Source organism: Achroia grisella, unplaced genomic scaffold (genome assembly GCF_030625045.1).
Source record: "Achroia grisella isolate CSIRO2021 unplaced genomic scaffold, CSIRO_AGI_Agris_v1 utg862, whole genome shotgun sequence".
Taxonomy (NCBI): Eukaryota; Metazoa; Arthropoda; class Insecta; order Lepidoptera; family Pyralidae; genus Achroia; species Achroia grisella.
The window spans coordinates 416,758-432,407 of record NW_026713046.1 but is presented as its reverse complement, the minus strand read 5'-3'; the positions used below and the strand labels follow the sequence as shown (position 1 = coordinate 432,407).

Below are 15,650 nucleotides of genomic sequence, written 5' to 3'. Positions count from 1 at the left end.
TGAATTATCATTCATTTCTGCTATTTGAGTTTAAGATTAACATATTGTTACGAAACTTTACAGGGATTTCACAATTAGGCAAAGTATGAATAAGTCTGTGAGTACCACTAATATAACAAAAAATAATATAATGAATCTTGGACAATGCTAGGGAGTAAGATCTAATTTGGCATGGTTGGCAACACCAGATGAATGAATGTGGAGCATTTGTTGTATGAAAGACGCAGTATGTAATGTAGTAGGAAAGATAAATCGATATTACCATCTGCACCGCAACAGTAACCAGTAAGATACAATAGCAACACAAAATTATAGTAGAATAAACACTCAGTGTATTAGCGAATATCAATATTCTTAAGCATGAATGGGTCCCAATCACTAGTCATTTAACAATATCTAGTCTGTTTAGATCTAACTCATCCCTAATGTAATGCAACACATCTCCCTCTTTCTTTCTTATAAATATTTTACCGTTGGTCGTCCAGCAGTATCGGTAATCATTCCTTTTTGAGAAATCTCTAGCGAGATAGAATAGTTTCTTCATTTTAGGTGATAAGTTTTCTGATATAAAAATAGGTTTAACCGGTCCACTAATTTTCAAATGTTCAGTAGTCAGTGACTTCTTTTCTTTAAAGTACTTTTTGGACATATGTATAAATTTTTCTTTTCAAATATTGCTAGTGAAATCAACAATGACGGTCTTATTTGCTGGATTTTTTGTTCCTATACGAAAAACATTTTTTAGGTCGTAAGGTTGAATAGGAACATTAATTATATCTCCGGTTTTTATAATAGTATTCAAAAGTTGCTGCTTAGATTCTGGTTTGTGTACAGGTATATTTCTAAGTTCTACGCATGTTGATCTGGATGCCCGTTCCATTTTCTCAAGCTTTTCCTCCAATTCTTGTATGTATATCAAGTTATTATTACGGTCAGCCTGAAGTTCGTCCATTTGATTTTTTAAGGTATCATAACTTTGAGATAAGAAGGTTAAGGATAATTGAATATCACTATTTTGTATCCTAATTGTTTCTACACTTTCATTCAATTTTTCCATATTTTTGTTTTGTTGCTTTTTAAATTCTGCTATTGTTTCTACAGTTTCATTTAATTTTTTTATATTTTTGTTTTGTTGTTCTTTGAAGTCTGCGATCATAGTCTTCATTTCCAACATAAAAGTAGATAATTCACTATCTTGATCAGATCTTGAATCAGAACATTTACGTTTTACACGAAGTGTTCTGTTTGGTAATTCGCAATCAGTACTGGTAGTATGTCTATTAGTGATGTTAGGTTCAGAAGAACTGTGCTGAAGAACAGGACAATTTAACATGGTAGTCGTGGTAGGCGGAGGTGGCGAATGATTTATAGGCATTTTGATTAATGTCTAAATCGCTGGCGCTTATAGTTTAAGCGGCCGACAAGTGATGCACGAAGAATGCGTCGCAAATGCAACGTAGCTTGCAATGTTATCTCCGTCTCAACTGTTGCTGATCTCTTCGCACTGCATTCCGCAGATACAGCTATAGTTCTTGTTTATTATGTTTGCCTGGTACTTTGCGATGATTATTGGATTTGTTTAACAGAGGAAAAAATAAATAAATATCAAAAAGTGTACACGTCTTAACGCTTTCGCGGTCCGGAGGGAAGGGGAATTGTTATCTATCTGTCTATTTAAATTCAAAATATCTTTATTCATGTAGGTCTATTACAGACTCTTATGATATGTCAAATCTACCGTCAGTTCGGCATGTTAGTCAGATTAATTATTTATTTATTATTTACTATCTGTGCCCGCGAATTCGTCCGCATGGAATAGATGACGAATGAGGAATTTTCATTGCATCCCCTATTTCATTTCACCCCCTTAACGGTAAAATTTATACAAGTTTTGAATATCATATTTATTTGCAATCAACAGTCTAAAAATTAAATTTCAAGCTTCTAGCTTTAAAAATGAAGATTCCCTTTCAATCCCTTACAACCCTTTTTTCGTCTTAAAAAGTAGCCTATGTCCTTTCTCAGGGTCTAGACTATCTGTATACTAAATTTCATTTGAATCGGTTCAGTAGTTTTGGCGTGAAAGCGAGACAGACAGAGTTACATTCGCATTTATAATACTATAATAATATATATATATTAGTAAGGATTGTAATAATTTCTTTTTCAACTTATTGTATTATTCAACATATAATTTCATTGTTTTCAGGTACGTCACATTACTTCATACATTACTACAGCGTAATATAATAATATACATACTATATTATTACCACTCGACCGGCAGGTAAGTTATAATTATACATTCATAATAATTGCTGCCAAATTTCAAATTACCAATACATTTTCTTACATTAAATAACCCTAAATAATGACCCTGGACAATTAATACAACGCCATCTAGTCCCACGGTAAGCAGAACTTCTGTTATGGGTACTAGATAACTGATACAAATACTTAGATATTTTTTTTGTACAGTATGTATTTAACATACGTAATATACATAGAAAACATCCAGACCGATACAAACGATCATACTCATGAATACAAATGTTTTCACTGAGCGAGGAATCGAACACACGACCATCGACGACGGATGGAAAGATTAAGTACTTATTAGTTACGTATCAGTACTGATTTATAAAAATTATACTATACTAGATACCCGCCCTGGTTTCACATGGGTATACATATAAACTACCTCTATAACTAAAACCTACATTAAAATCTGGTGCGTTGTTTAAAAGATCTAAGCGAACGGACAACGAAATCGACTTTATTTTATATTATGTAAAGGATAACCATGTTTTTTCTTTAAATCAAATTCAAAATATCTCTATTCATGTAGGTCTATTACAGACTCTTATGATATGTCAAATCTACCGTCAGTTCGGAATGATTTCGAAATGAGAAGAACTGACAAGAAACTCAGCTCGTATTCTGTTTTCAAGGAGTTTGTCTGTAATAGACCTACATGAATGAAGCTATTGTGATTTGATTTGATAATATTAGTCTGGGATTGAAATACTAGCAGGCAATGTGAGAATGTTAGTCTGTTTCTTGATTAGGTACTAATAAAGTGGCTTTTAATAAAAAAAAGTAATTCAATTGAGTTTCTTCCCAGTTCTTCTCAATTGGATCTATATACCGAACTGGACGGTAGGGAAAAAATTAAAATTATATCGTAAAAAACTTGACGTTCATAAGCTGCTAAAATGTCCTACACGAATAAATGATTTTTGAATTTGAATTTGAATTTATTATTTATTGATATTGTACTTATGTTTTTGAAAACCAATACACAAATACAATTTAAAGTTGCGAAGCAGGTGTGTGTTTGTTGATGTACGAAACAAGATGATCGTGTTCAAAATTGATAGTAGCAATGTGGATCTACAGCTCAGGGTTGTCAATGGTAATTTATTTAATTGTAATTTACAAGATTCCCTTACCAGAATAAATAGTTTTAAGTTTGCCAACCCTGGTTTGTCTGAGAATAACATTGGTTTCTGTCATATAGTATATGTAAGTAGGGTTGCCAACCGTACTCTAAAATATAGTATTGTACTGTATCATGTAGGCGTACTTTATAACATTAATAAAGTATAGTAAAGTACTGTTTTTACACAATAGTCACTATAATAGGACCAGTCATATGGAAATGCTTTACCAGAATCAAAAAAATCGACAGTTTACTGTGTTAGGACATTGTCGGTTCGCCGGACTGGAGTCCGCGAGCAATGATGCGGGGCGCGGCTGGAGGAGGGTGCGAATAGCACCGCGCGGACCGGCCCTCACTTCTGATCTCGCCACCGAATACGACACGCGCGCTCAATACTCTATTTAATTCCATTTGTATTACTATTTCAATTATTATACGAAGTTACAGTCCATATTCATTATTGGTCCTTCGAGCCGGATCTGAGCCAGCGATCCATGGACATCGTCAGTTCGCCGGACTGGAGTCCGTACAGCTATTAATATGTTGGTATATCCATTTCCTCAAGCCACATAACGACGTTTCTAAATTCAAATTCAAACTATCTTTATTCATGTAGGTCTATTACAGACTCTTATAATATGTCAAATCTACCGTCAGTTCGGAATGATATTCAAGATGAGAAGAACTGACAAGAAACTTAGCTCGAATTCTTTTGAAATAAGATTGTACGTGAAGCCACTAATATTATTATGTTAATGTACAATATACTCTTTTTTATATAATAACAATAATCTCAGGACGATTCACACAGCGCCATCTAAACCCAAGTTAAGCTAACGAAAGTTTGTGTTATGGGTACTAGATAACTGATACATATACATAGATATATTTTTTTAATACATATATATTATACATAGAAAACACCCAGACCGATACAAACAATCATACACATGAATACAAAAGTATGTGGCGTGCGAGGAATCGAACCGTAAACCGGTGTGCTAGACCGCTAGACCACCGAGGTCGTCAATATAAAATCTATTTCTTTTAATAATAAATGGCAACCCTATATGTAAGGAACTCATGACTGGGCCAGTGAATGTAATCGACATTTACAGAATGAAATATTGATGTGATGTACACAGATTGTCACAATAGATATGGTCGGAACAATGAGCAACTGTATCGTAAAGTCAATATACTTGTATCATTGATTTATAGAGTTTACCAGTATATGTCAGACTGACTCATCAATAAATACAGCTGAAATATTTACCTTTTGTATCATATATATACTTTTGTATAATATACTATAATCTGGAAATGAAAACTAAAGTATTATAAATCTAAATATATATAACTCAAAGGTGACTGACTGACATAGTGATCTATCAACGCTCAAATCACTGGACGGATCGGGATGAAATTTGGCTTGCAGGTATGTTATGACGTAGGCATCCGCTAAGAAAGGATTTTGATTAATTCTACCCCCAAGTGGATAAAATAGGGGATGACAGTTTGTATGAAACTTTGTCAATTTTAAACCGATCAGGCTGAGATTTTGCATGCTTAAAGCTACTATGACGTAGGCATCCCCTAACAAAGGATTTTGATAAATTCCACCCCTAAGGGGATAAAATAGGGGATGAAAGTTTGTATAAATCGTCTTAGATTTTTGACTGATTGAACTGAAATTAAAGATTGGAGGTACTATGATGAAGACGTTTGCTTAAATAGGATTTTGATAAATTCAACCCCCATGGGGATAAAATAAGGGATGATGCAGGATGTAAATATATCAGTTTGAACCTATCAGTACCTAATGGAATGAATAAATTAAGACGAACAAAATAATTTTTAGTTCTTTAGGTACTTTTATTTTAGAAAAATAAAGTTAAATACCACGCGGACGATGTCGCGGGAACAGCTAGTATGTAATATACTACGTATACCCTCTAGAAATTCAAACTAAAGCTTGTTTTTTCCAATGGATGCTTTGTATTATAAACTAGCTGTACACGCGACTTCGTCCGATTAAGTTACTCTTTATTACATCAGCTATCTGCCAATAAAAGTCCCGTCAAAATCGATCCAGCCATTTCAGAGATTAGCCGGAACAAACAGACAGACAAAAATTTTAGTAAATGTTATTTTGGTGTATGTTCCGTGTTTACATATATATATATATATATATATATATATCTGTCTATATATTATCAACCTATGTATGAATACTTACGATCAGGGTACGCGTCTGCTCCTGGTATCCAACTCCGCAGGAGACGCTGCATCGGCTCCACCCGCTCCACGGGCTCACCTGGCAGTCGTTAGGGTGCGACAGGGTGGGACCTGCAAACAACATATTTTGGGTCTAGCTTTTAAATTGTACTGTTGTTGTAACGTACTCTGTGCATTTTATAGAAGCGGAGTCTGTATTGTAAAATGGCGGGAAAGGCCAAATGAATGTGTAGCGCGAATTCCCTTTTTATTTAAATACAGTACAATTAAAAACATAGTCTGTGCATTTTATAGAAACATAGTCTGTATTATAAAATGGCGGGAAAGAAAATTAACAATGTAGCGCAAATTTGCTTTTTATTTAAATACAGTATCTCACTAACCGTTCACTGTGGGCGGCAGTGGCACGATGGAGCTGATGCTAAGTCCAGGGTAGTTGGAGCTGACTGCAGCATTCAGTGCTGCCGTTGCACTAGGTGCAGGCACGCTGCCACCCGGTCCTCCACCACCTGCCAGAATATTATTAGGATAATGCGATGCACAACGGCTGTATGGGCTCAGACTCTTTGCCTTTCCTATAAGAATATATATAAAAAAAAACTGTTAGGATAATGCGATGCACAACGGCTGTATGAGCTCAGACTCTTTGCCTTTCCTATAAGGATATATAAAACAAAAAAAATACGATACAGATTTCCACACAGTCGCAATCGGTTATGCCGTTTCGGAGTTGTTTGGTTACAAACATTGACACTGTTTAATTTACATTATATGTCGCTGTGTTATATCTAAATATATATAACTCAAAGGTGACTGACGTAGTGATCTATCAACACACAGCCCAAACCACTGGACAGATCGGGCTGAAATTTGGCATGCAGGTAGATGTTATGACGTAGGCATCCGCTAAGAAAGGATTTTGATTAATTCTACCCCCAAGGGGACTATATTATCACCTTGTGGTATGGTGTGGTGGTGCGATGGTAAAAGGTAGCACGTGTTTTTGAAAAACTCCGTGCTGTAGTCTCGAGAAAACCTCGGCAGGTAGTTCATTCCACAAGCAGTTTTTTAAGGAATTTCTTAACATTATTTTTCTAACTGGATGGGAGCAGCGCAGGACCGTTCGTCGTGGAAATCCTTGAGGGAGGCCTTTGTTCATCAGCACGTCTTCCGGGCCGAGATGGTGATGATTTCTCTAACTCTTTTGTTGGCCGTAGTAGTTTTCTAAGAATCTTCTTAACTACTTCTTTGTTACGCGGATTAACCTACAATTCACTTTACTTCTACGCCGGAAGTCGGGAGACTGGAATAAACAACTCGCGAATGAATGAAGCAGATCGCGAGCGCCTGTAATATTTACATTAACCATGTTGCTAAACCAAGAATACATCAGTATTTACATATACTACCAGCTGTACACGCGACTTCGTCCGCGTGGAGTTTAACTTTATTTTACTAAAATAAAAGCAGCCTAAGTTACGCCTTATTACATCAGCTACCTGCCAAAAAAAGTTCCATCAAAATCGGTCCAGCCATTTCAGAGATTGACCGGATCAAACAGACAGACAGCCAAAAATTGTAAAAAATAATATTTTGGTGTAGTACCGTATTTATATTCATATGCATGTAGTAAAAAACGGTCATTTCAATATTACAAACAGACACTCCAATTTTATTTACATGTATAGCTAATATATTTATATGTATATACCGTATTTATATCTAGTAGTACCGAGCACGTCTTTAGTAGGTAACTTCTATAAGCAGATGTTTTTCTCTAAGCCACATTTTATAATCTTACTAGCTTTTGCCCGCGGCTTCGTTCGCGTTAATTTATCCCCTTAGTGGTGGAATTAATTAAAATACTTTCTTAGGGGATGCCTACGTCATAGTAGCTTTATGCATGCAAAGTCTCAGCCCGATCGGTTTAAAATTGACAAAGTTTCCTATAAAATTTCATCCCCTAATTTATCCCTTTGGGGGTAGAATTAAATAAAATCCTTTCTTAGCGAATGCCTACGTCATAACATCTACCTGCATGCCAAATTTCAGCCCGATCCGTCCAGTGGTTTGGGCTATGCGTTGATAGATCACTATGTCAGTCAGTCACCTTTGAGTTATATGTATTTAGATGAGATATGTGCAGACTGCACAGTTTGCAACAGGTGTCCCGCCAAAATACACCTCCATTACCAAAAAACACACAAGATTAAAATAGAATAGAATAGAATAGAAAATCATTTATTCAATTAAACTAAATTTAAGCACTTTTGAATAGTCAACATTTTTTTATAATCTACCGCTTATTCGGAAAGCTGTCTCATCACAAGAAGAATAAGCAAGAAACTTGTGTGTTGCTCTTTTAAACAATCCTTGTAAGTTCATTTTACAAGTCGAAACGTGTGAATACAAACTATCAACCAGCACTAATTTATTTAGGCTCAAATATAAAAACACAATAAGATTAAATCAGTCGTAGTGATAAGAGCAGACCAGTCCCTACAAGCAGCACTCGTTCACGAGTATGACGGATGAGCCAGCCATTACTGCGCTTGACCATATTTTAGGGAGCCCAATGACCCGGCCCACCACGCCGCCACATGTCTGAACATTTTAGTGAGCATGACTACTCATTCCACTCGACCACGTCACAGCTACAAAAATTACTATATGGTAGTTACAGTATTCGCACTTTACATGAGGATGCATGCGGCAATCAATACAAAAGCCGCTACGCTATCATATATCAAGAAAGCAGTATGAAAAATAAACTGTAACGTTGTCCGCAAATAAACTTATACTTGCTATATATTGCTATTATTTATAAATTCATCTATCCTATAATAGGCTTTTTTATAAACACTTGCAAATATCAGGTATAGGAACAAATATAGCAAAATATTTTTCAGGACATCCGTATTCAAACAAACATAAGCCGTTAACAAGCCAGTTCGCGAATATAAACAAATAGATTTGAATTTCATTTACCCACCGTATTTACTACAAGCGTGTACGCCGACACAACAAATCATTTAACTAATGGAACCGAAATAGTTAGTGGATACGATGAAAAACATAATGGCGAATCTATATAAACAGATTTTAAGAATAAAAGAGTCGTAAATAAATTATTAGCGAGTGGAGCTCCGTACACGGCCGCACCTGGTAAACGACTCCACAGGGCTGCCAGTAGTCATATTCTAGAAAATATATTTAATACTAGCCGCACTCGCGACTTCGTCCGCGTGGAATCTAGCTTTATTTTTCTAAAATTAAAGTAGCTTAAGTTACTCCTTATTACGTCAGATATCTGACAAAAGAGTCACGTAAAAATCGATCCAGCCATTTCAGAGATTAGCCGGAACAGACAGACAGACAGACAAGAATTGAAAAAAATGTTAGAATGATGTATGTACAGTATTTATGAAAAAAAAATGAAAAAAATGTTTATATCTTTAAAAACAATTCAGTTACAATAACATAGTGTTGGGATGACCTAGTAAGCATGGAAATGCCAGCCTAATTTATATTAATATGCCTGTAGTAAAAAACGGTTATTTCAATATTACAAACAGACACTCCAATTTTATTTATATGTATAGACTGGCTAACCCGCAATGTACTTCGTGAAATGAATGATGAGAAGGAACTGCTTTGATTCTCTACAATTTTTATGCAGATTTTTATTCTCTACAACTTTTATTTAAAATATTTTTTCATATTTCTTACCGTTATCGTGTTACTTTAAAAAAAAAAGCGAATTTCAACCCTTATTTCATCCTTTTTCCGTCAACTTAGATCAAAATTTCTTTCTGAATATACTTATTCAAATACTTGCGGTCTTATTTTCTTATATTGCTCCAAAATTGTTTACTTTATGTTTAATTTAAAATTTTACTAAACTAATAGGCTATAGTTTAGAAACATATTATGTAAATTAAGCGAAAGTAAGTGTGATGCAGACGAAGTTACGCGGATCAGCTTGTTTTTTTTATACTACTATTATTTCAAACAACCATACGGCCAATTTAATGGTAAACGAGCATAGAGATGGTCAGCTAGCAACTTATGTTAGACCTACAATGAGAGTCACTGGCAGTTTTTGTATTCTTTTTATGCATATTCAAAATATGATGTTCTTTATATAATTTATATATTACTTCTGTCACTGCGCTCTGCAATAAAAGACGTCAAATTCAAATTCAAATTCAAAAATCATTTATTCATGTAGGACATTTTAGCCGCTATGAACGTCAAATTTTTACATTATAGTTTTATTTTTTCCCGACCGTCCAGTTCGGTATATAGATCCAATTGAGAAGAACTGGCAAGAAACTCAATTGAATTACTTTTTTTTTAAAGCCAGTTTATTTACAATGTATTTTTATATAGGTGTCTATGTCTAACATTAAATGAAAATTCAGTGCATGAACAACTATTGCCATGCACGCTCGTCATTCAAGTAATCGTTTAGTGAGTAATAGGCTTTGCTCAGTAAATATGATTTAACAGATGTTTTGAATTTATTTAACGGTAATTCCAATATATCCTTTGGTATGTTATTGTAAATGTTTATACCTATTCCCATAAAAGACCTATTAACTTTTTCTAAACGATACTTGGGGACAGCAAGTTTGTCTTTAAATCTAGTATTAATATTATGAATATTGCTGTTTTTTGGAAATAAGTCAAGACGACGTCTGTTCAAACATCTAACTATTTTCATTAATTTTTACTACTTATAATATTAGTTTATGTGGCAACCCTAATTCTACCGTGGCTGGCACGCGCCCAAGAGCGTGGCGCGCGGCGGGCGATGGCGGAGGACGGAGGGCGGTGCACTGTTGATGGATTCGTTACATGTCTCCCGGACTGAACGACTGACAGCTGACTTGCTGTTATGCAAAGTTTAGTGTTATCGGATATCCTAATCCTAAATCTGTTCAATTTATTTAATGACTGATAGAGGAACGGTACACACAGGCCCGTCTTTCACCTATTAGTGGGCCCTGCGCCCATTAGGATAATGTGGGCCCTATGACTATAGTAATAAAGCACTATTTTGTTATAATGGACAGTGGTGGAAAATTGTGGAAAAATATAGAAAATAAGGTTTCACCACCATGCGGTAGGGCGCGGTCGCTGGTTCCGAAATATGATGTTAATTCGCTGACTGATTAAAACATCCAAGGCTTGTTTCAATGCAATATATTGGGCTCGTACTCCCGGAGACCACCTCTAAACGGCTGTCGCACAAATCACAATGATATGAAGTACAAACACAAAAATATTGTCCAAATTCGATATTAACTTTGAGCAGCGTGCACGGTGTTTGATTGCACAAATAAGACGATTTTTAGAATAGAATAGAATAGAAAATCATTTATGCAAATAAACTTAATTTAAGCACTTTTGAATAGTCAACATTTTTTAAATCTACCGCTTATTCGGAAAGCTGTCTCATCACAAGAAGAATAAGCAAGAAACTTGTGTGTTGCTCTTTTAAACAATCCTTGTAAGTTCACATTTTACAAGTCGAAACGTGTGAATACAAACTACCAACCAGCACTAATTTATTTAGGCTCAAATATAAAAACACAATAAGATTAAATCAGTCGTAGTGATAAGAGCAGACCAGTCCGTACAAGCAGCACTCGTTCACGAGTATGACGGATGAGCCAGCCATCACTTCGCTCGACCATATTTTAGGGAGCCCAATGACCCGGCCCACCACGCCGCCACATGTCTGGACATTTTAGTGAGCATGACTACTCATTCCACTCGACCACGTCACAGCTACAAAAATTACTATATGGTAGTTACAGTATTCGCATTTTACATGAGACTTTATTTTTTCGAAGGATATTTAAGACGTAAGATTGGTCCAGAAAAAGCGTTTGATCCCAAATTGGGTGTTTTATTCGGATGTAGATGCACAATTGCACTCGCAGTGACACGACAGAGGCGCCACTTTACAGGTACATACTTACCCGCTAAATTACAAATATACAATCCTTGACTGCAAATAGAACAGATCAGAGAAATAACAGTATATATAATTGTTAACAATAACAATGTTATAAATGGAGTAACCAGACAGAGTCATTTTTGAACATGACTCTTTAGAGATGCCCTACCTTCAAACGCGTCACGGGTTCAACTCCTCGCACGGTACAAATATATATAATAATAAATACAATCTCAGGACAATTCACACAGCGCCATCTAGACCCAAGTTAAGCTAGCTAAAGCTTGTGTTATGGATAGAAGAAGAAGAAGAAGAAGAAAAACATTTATTGTCAACCATTTTTACATATACATATATACATACATACATACATACACACTTATAACAATTACAATAATAATAATTTATCTTATATTATTTCTTAATATGGTTGGCAACATGGCTGACACTCAGCATATGCCGTGACAGCTAACTGTCACGGCGCTGGTATTCTGTGCCTGCCATTAGTGACAACCCGTACAGCTCGATGTCAGTTTTTTGACCTTTGACATCTGTCAGATGTCATTATTGTTAGTGACAGCAAAATTTTTACACGTGTTCGAGACCTGCCACGTACACAATTACAATTTTAAAATTAATATTAAGGAACAGAAAAATACTACAGTTACTAAAATACTACAAGCACAACAAGAAAAAACACAACACAGAGGGATTATTCTCCGCTACATCAAGCCACCATCCACCGCCGTGCCCATCGTGCAGATCCAAAAGGTAATTTAATTTAATTAGACAATTTTTGACTATTAATAAGATGTTCTCTAAGACATTTACTAAAACTATATTTTGTGGTTTTAGCACGTAATGGAGGCGGAATATTATTCCAGCAAGACGTAGCGGAGTATCTGAAAGAGCCCCTGAAAGACGCAGTTCTATGTTTTTGAGTAGTAAGCAGATGAGAGGAGGCCCTTGTGCGATAGTTATGACTATCACGAGACCACGACAACTTTTCAGCAAGATATGGAGGTTTATTTGTTTTAATGATTCCAAATAAGAGAGTGGCAAAGTGTAACTGTCTTCTAAAATTCATCTTCAACATATTTCCTTTGTTGAGATAAGGTGTGACATGTGCACGTGGAGGAACATGATAACAAAAACGTGCACAAGCATTCTGTACACGCTGTATTAAGCGCTCTGATCTTGCAAGAAGACAAGGTCCAAATGTTGCATCTGCATAATTCAACTTTGATAATACAAGAGACTCACACAACTTTATCCTCAATTCCACCGAAAGATATTGTCTAATTTGGTACAAAAGCTTAAGTCGATAAAAACTATTCCTGGTGGCCTCAATTATATGTTTCTCAAAATTCATGTTAGAATCAAAGAGAACTCCTAGATTCCTTGCCTCCGTTACTCTTTCAATAGATTTCCCATTTATAGAAACAGGCAATGTCATACGTTCTATAATACCATTCACCTGTTTCTTTGTACCAAGAATTATATATTTTGATTTGGTTGGATTAAGCACCAGGCAGTTCTTATTTGACCACAGACTAACTCTCTCTAGATCTTCATTTAATTTTCTAATACTGTCCAGTGTATTCTTCGGGTGACAATCAATATACAATTGCAGATCATCTGCGTAAAGATGATATTTGCAATGCTGCATGCAATCAATGATATCAGCACTGTACAGAATAAAAAGAATTGGACCAAGAATTGATCCTTGAGGCACTCCTCTGTGTACTGATCTAGGTGCTGAATAATTTCTTGTTCCACAATTTGATTGAATCTCCACTATCTGCATTCGTCCAGTGAGATAACTATGGAACCAGGAGACTGCGCAAGAGTCAAATCCATAGTATGACAGTTTTGACAGCAACAATGATGAATTTATTGTTTCGAAAGCGCGAGAAAAATCTAACAATGCCAAGACTGTCCCCCTACCCTGATCCTGCTCATTTATTGTATTGTCAATAACATCAAGTAAAGCGGTAGTGGTGCTGTGTGACTTACGGAAACCTGACTGAAATTTTGGGAGTATATTTTCTTTATCCAAATAAGTAGTAAGTTGTCGACTTATAGCCCTTTCCAATAACTTGGAAATACAAGGGAGAATATTTATTGGACGAAGATCCTTATATTCAGTTGGATTTGAAGATTTCGGTATTGGTTTTATTAGAGAACACTTCCATAAGTCTGGGAAGATGCCTGAGGTAATTGATTTATTTACTATAGTAGTTATGACACTAAGTGTATATGGTAAAGTGAGCTTGATCATGTCAAGTGAAATAAGATCAGTACCCTGAGCATTGGAATTAAGTGTCCTAATAATATTTATGATATCCTGTTCTGAAACCGTGCTAAACTGAAATACAGATTTACTAAATCGGTTGAATTCATAATATGTAAGTTCAGACAATTCAACAGAATCTCTACCCGGTAAATTCAGGAAATGGCTGTTTAAGGCATCTGGGTTGTCAAATGACTCAGGAATACAGTCTCCACGCATTTTCTTTGGGAGAACAGATGTTTTAAGGTTGGACCATAACTTTTTAGGATTATGAATGTGATTGTTAATGTATTTGTTATAATAGGCAAATTTCTCTGAAACAATGGCTGCCTTTACTACGGCTTTCATGTCTTTATAAAAAAGTTTATGCATTTCTAATTTTGTTTTTTTATACCTTTTATGGCTGTCATCTCTGATCTTCATCATGAGCACCCAATTCTGGTATATAATTAACTGTCACATTTTTAATTGTAGGAGTATCAGAACAAATTACGTCAATCAATGTTTCACTGTGGTCTGTGAAATGTGTTGGTTCATTTACATATTGATTAAGAGATGTGCACTGAAGAAAATTTTGAAAAAGCCTTACTTTGTTGTCATTGTTTAACAAATTTATATTAAAATCTCCCAACAGAAACAAATGGTCAAATCCAGTAAATGCAGTTATGGACTCTGTCAGTGCATCCAGAAAAAGATTGATGTCTTGCCATGGTGGACGGTATGCAGTGCCAATAATGACTGTGGCCGTATTTATTTTAAAACGAATCCACAACTGCTCGACATTCCCATCACCCGGGTGGGGACAAACCCTGGCACCTATGTTATTTCGTATATAAAATCCTACCCCCCCACCACGTCCTCCTCGCACTGCGTCGGGTCGCGGGGCATGGCGCAAGCGATAATCTGGTACCAACGGCGCACGGGCCTCCTCCCCCTCCCTAATCCACGTCTCATTTATTGCCACAATGTCTATAGAATATCGGCCCATGGCGGCTACAAATTCGTCCTGTCGAGTACACAAAGAACCTGCATTGAAAAGTCCCAACTTAATATGACGCGATTTGAACTCTATTTTAAGTTTTGTAGCAATCTATATATACATTGTCCGATATCTATATAATATGTTGCACAAATGCTATGACTTGTTATAAAATGCAGGTAAATATATACTAGATACATTAGACATAACAACCACATGATGTCAATCAACACAGCCGCACATCTACTCCACCAATTGACTAAAAAAATTAACATTATATAAGCCAACATTCCATAGTAATAATTCAGTACACTAGAATATATGTTTTCCCACCCATTCTTCATTATATTACTATACATATTACTACACATACAAAGAATTGTCCATATACTATATTTCATGGTGGTTATTTCTAACTGTTCTTCTACTAACAAATATAAGAGCCAACTACTAACGGATACTAGATAACTGATAAATATACATAGATATTTTTTTGTAAACACATACACATTATACATAGAAAATACCCAGACCGATACAAACAATCATACTCATGACTACAAATGCTTGTGCCGTGCGAGGAATCGAACCCGCGACCATCGGTCGTAAAGCATGTGTGCTAGACCGCTAGACCACAGAGGTTGACAAATATTGGTATTAATGAGTATGATTGGTTATATGACGGAAAGTTACTATAATCTCGTTATTTTCCTAATGCTACGTTTACATT

General features: G+C 35.6%; 2 protein-coding genes across 3 annotated transcripts in view; one reads left to right on the top strand and one right to left on the bottom strand.

Annotated features, from left to right (window-relative positions):
- The window catches only part of LOC131852795 (phosphatidylcholine:ceramide cholinephosphotransferase 2-like), a 200,469-nt gene that overhangs the window by 95,220 nt on the left and 89,599 nt on the right, over nt 1-15,650 (top strand). The gene's annotated exons all lie outside the window — the stretch shown is intronic.
- The window catches only part of LOC131852792 (spondin-1), a 51,868-nt gene that overhangs the window by 8,666 nt on the left and 27,552 nt on the right, over nt 1-15,650 (bottom strand). For both annotated transcript variants that reach the window (XM_059203524.1, XM_059203523.1), the window contains exons 13-14: nt 6,064-6,189; nt 5,682-5,791 (exon numbers count right to left, since the gene is read on the bottom strand). In XM_059203524.1, the coding sequence (XP_059059507.1) occupies nt 5,682-5,791; nt 6,064-6,189 (236 nt within the window). The remainder of the gene's footprint in view (nt 1-5,681; nt 5,792-6,063; nt 6,190-15,650) is intronic.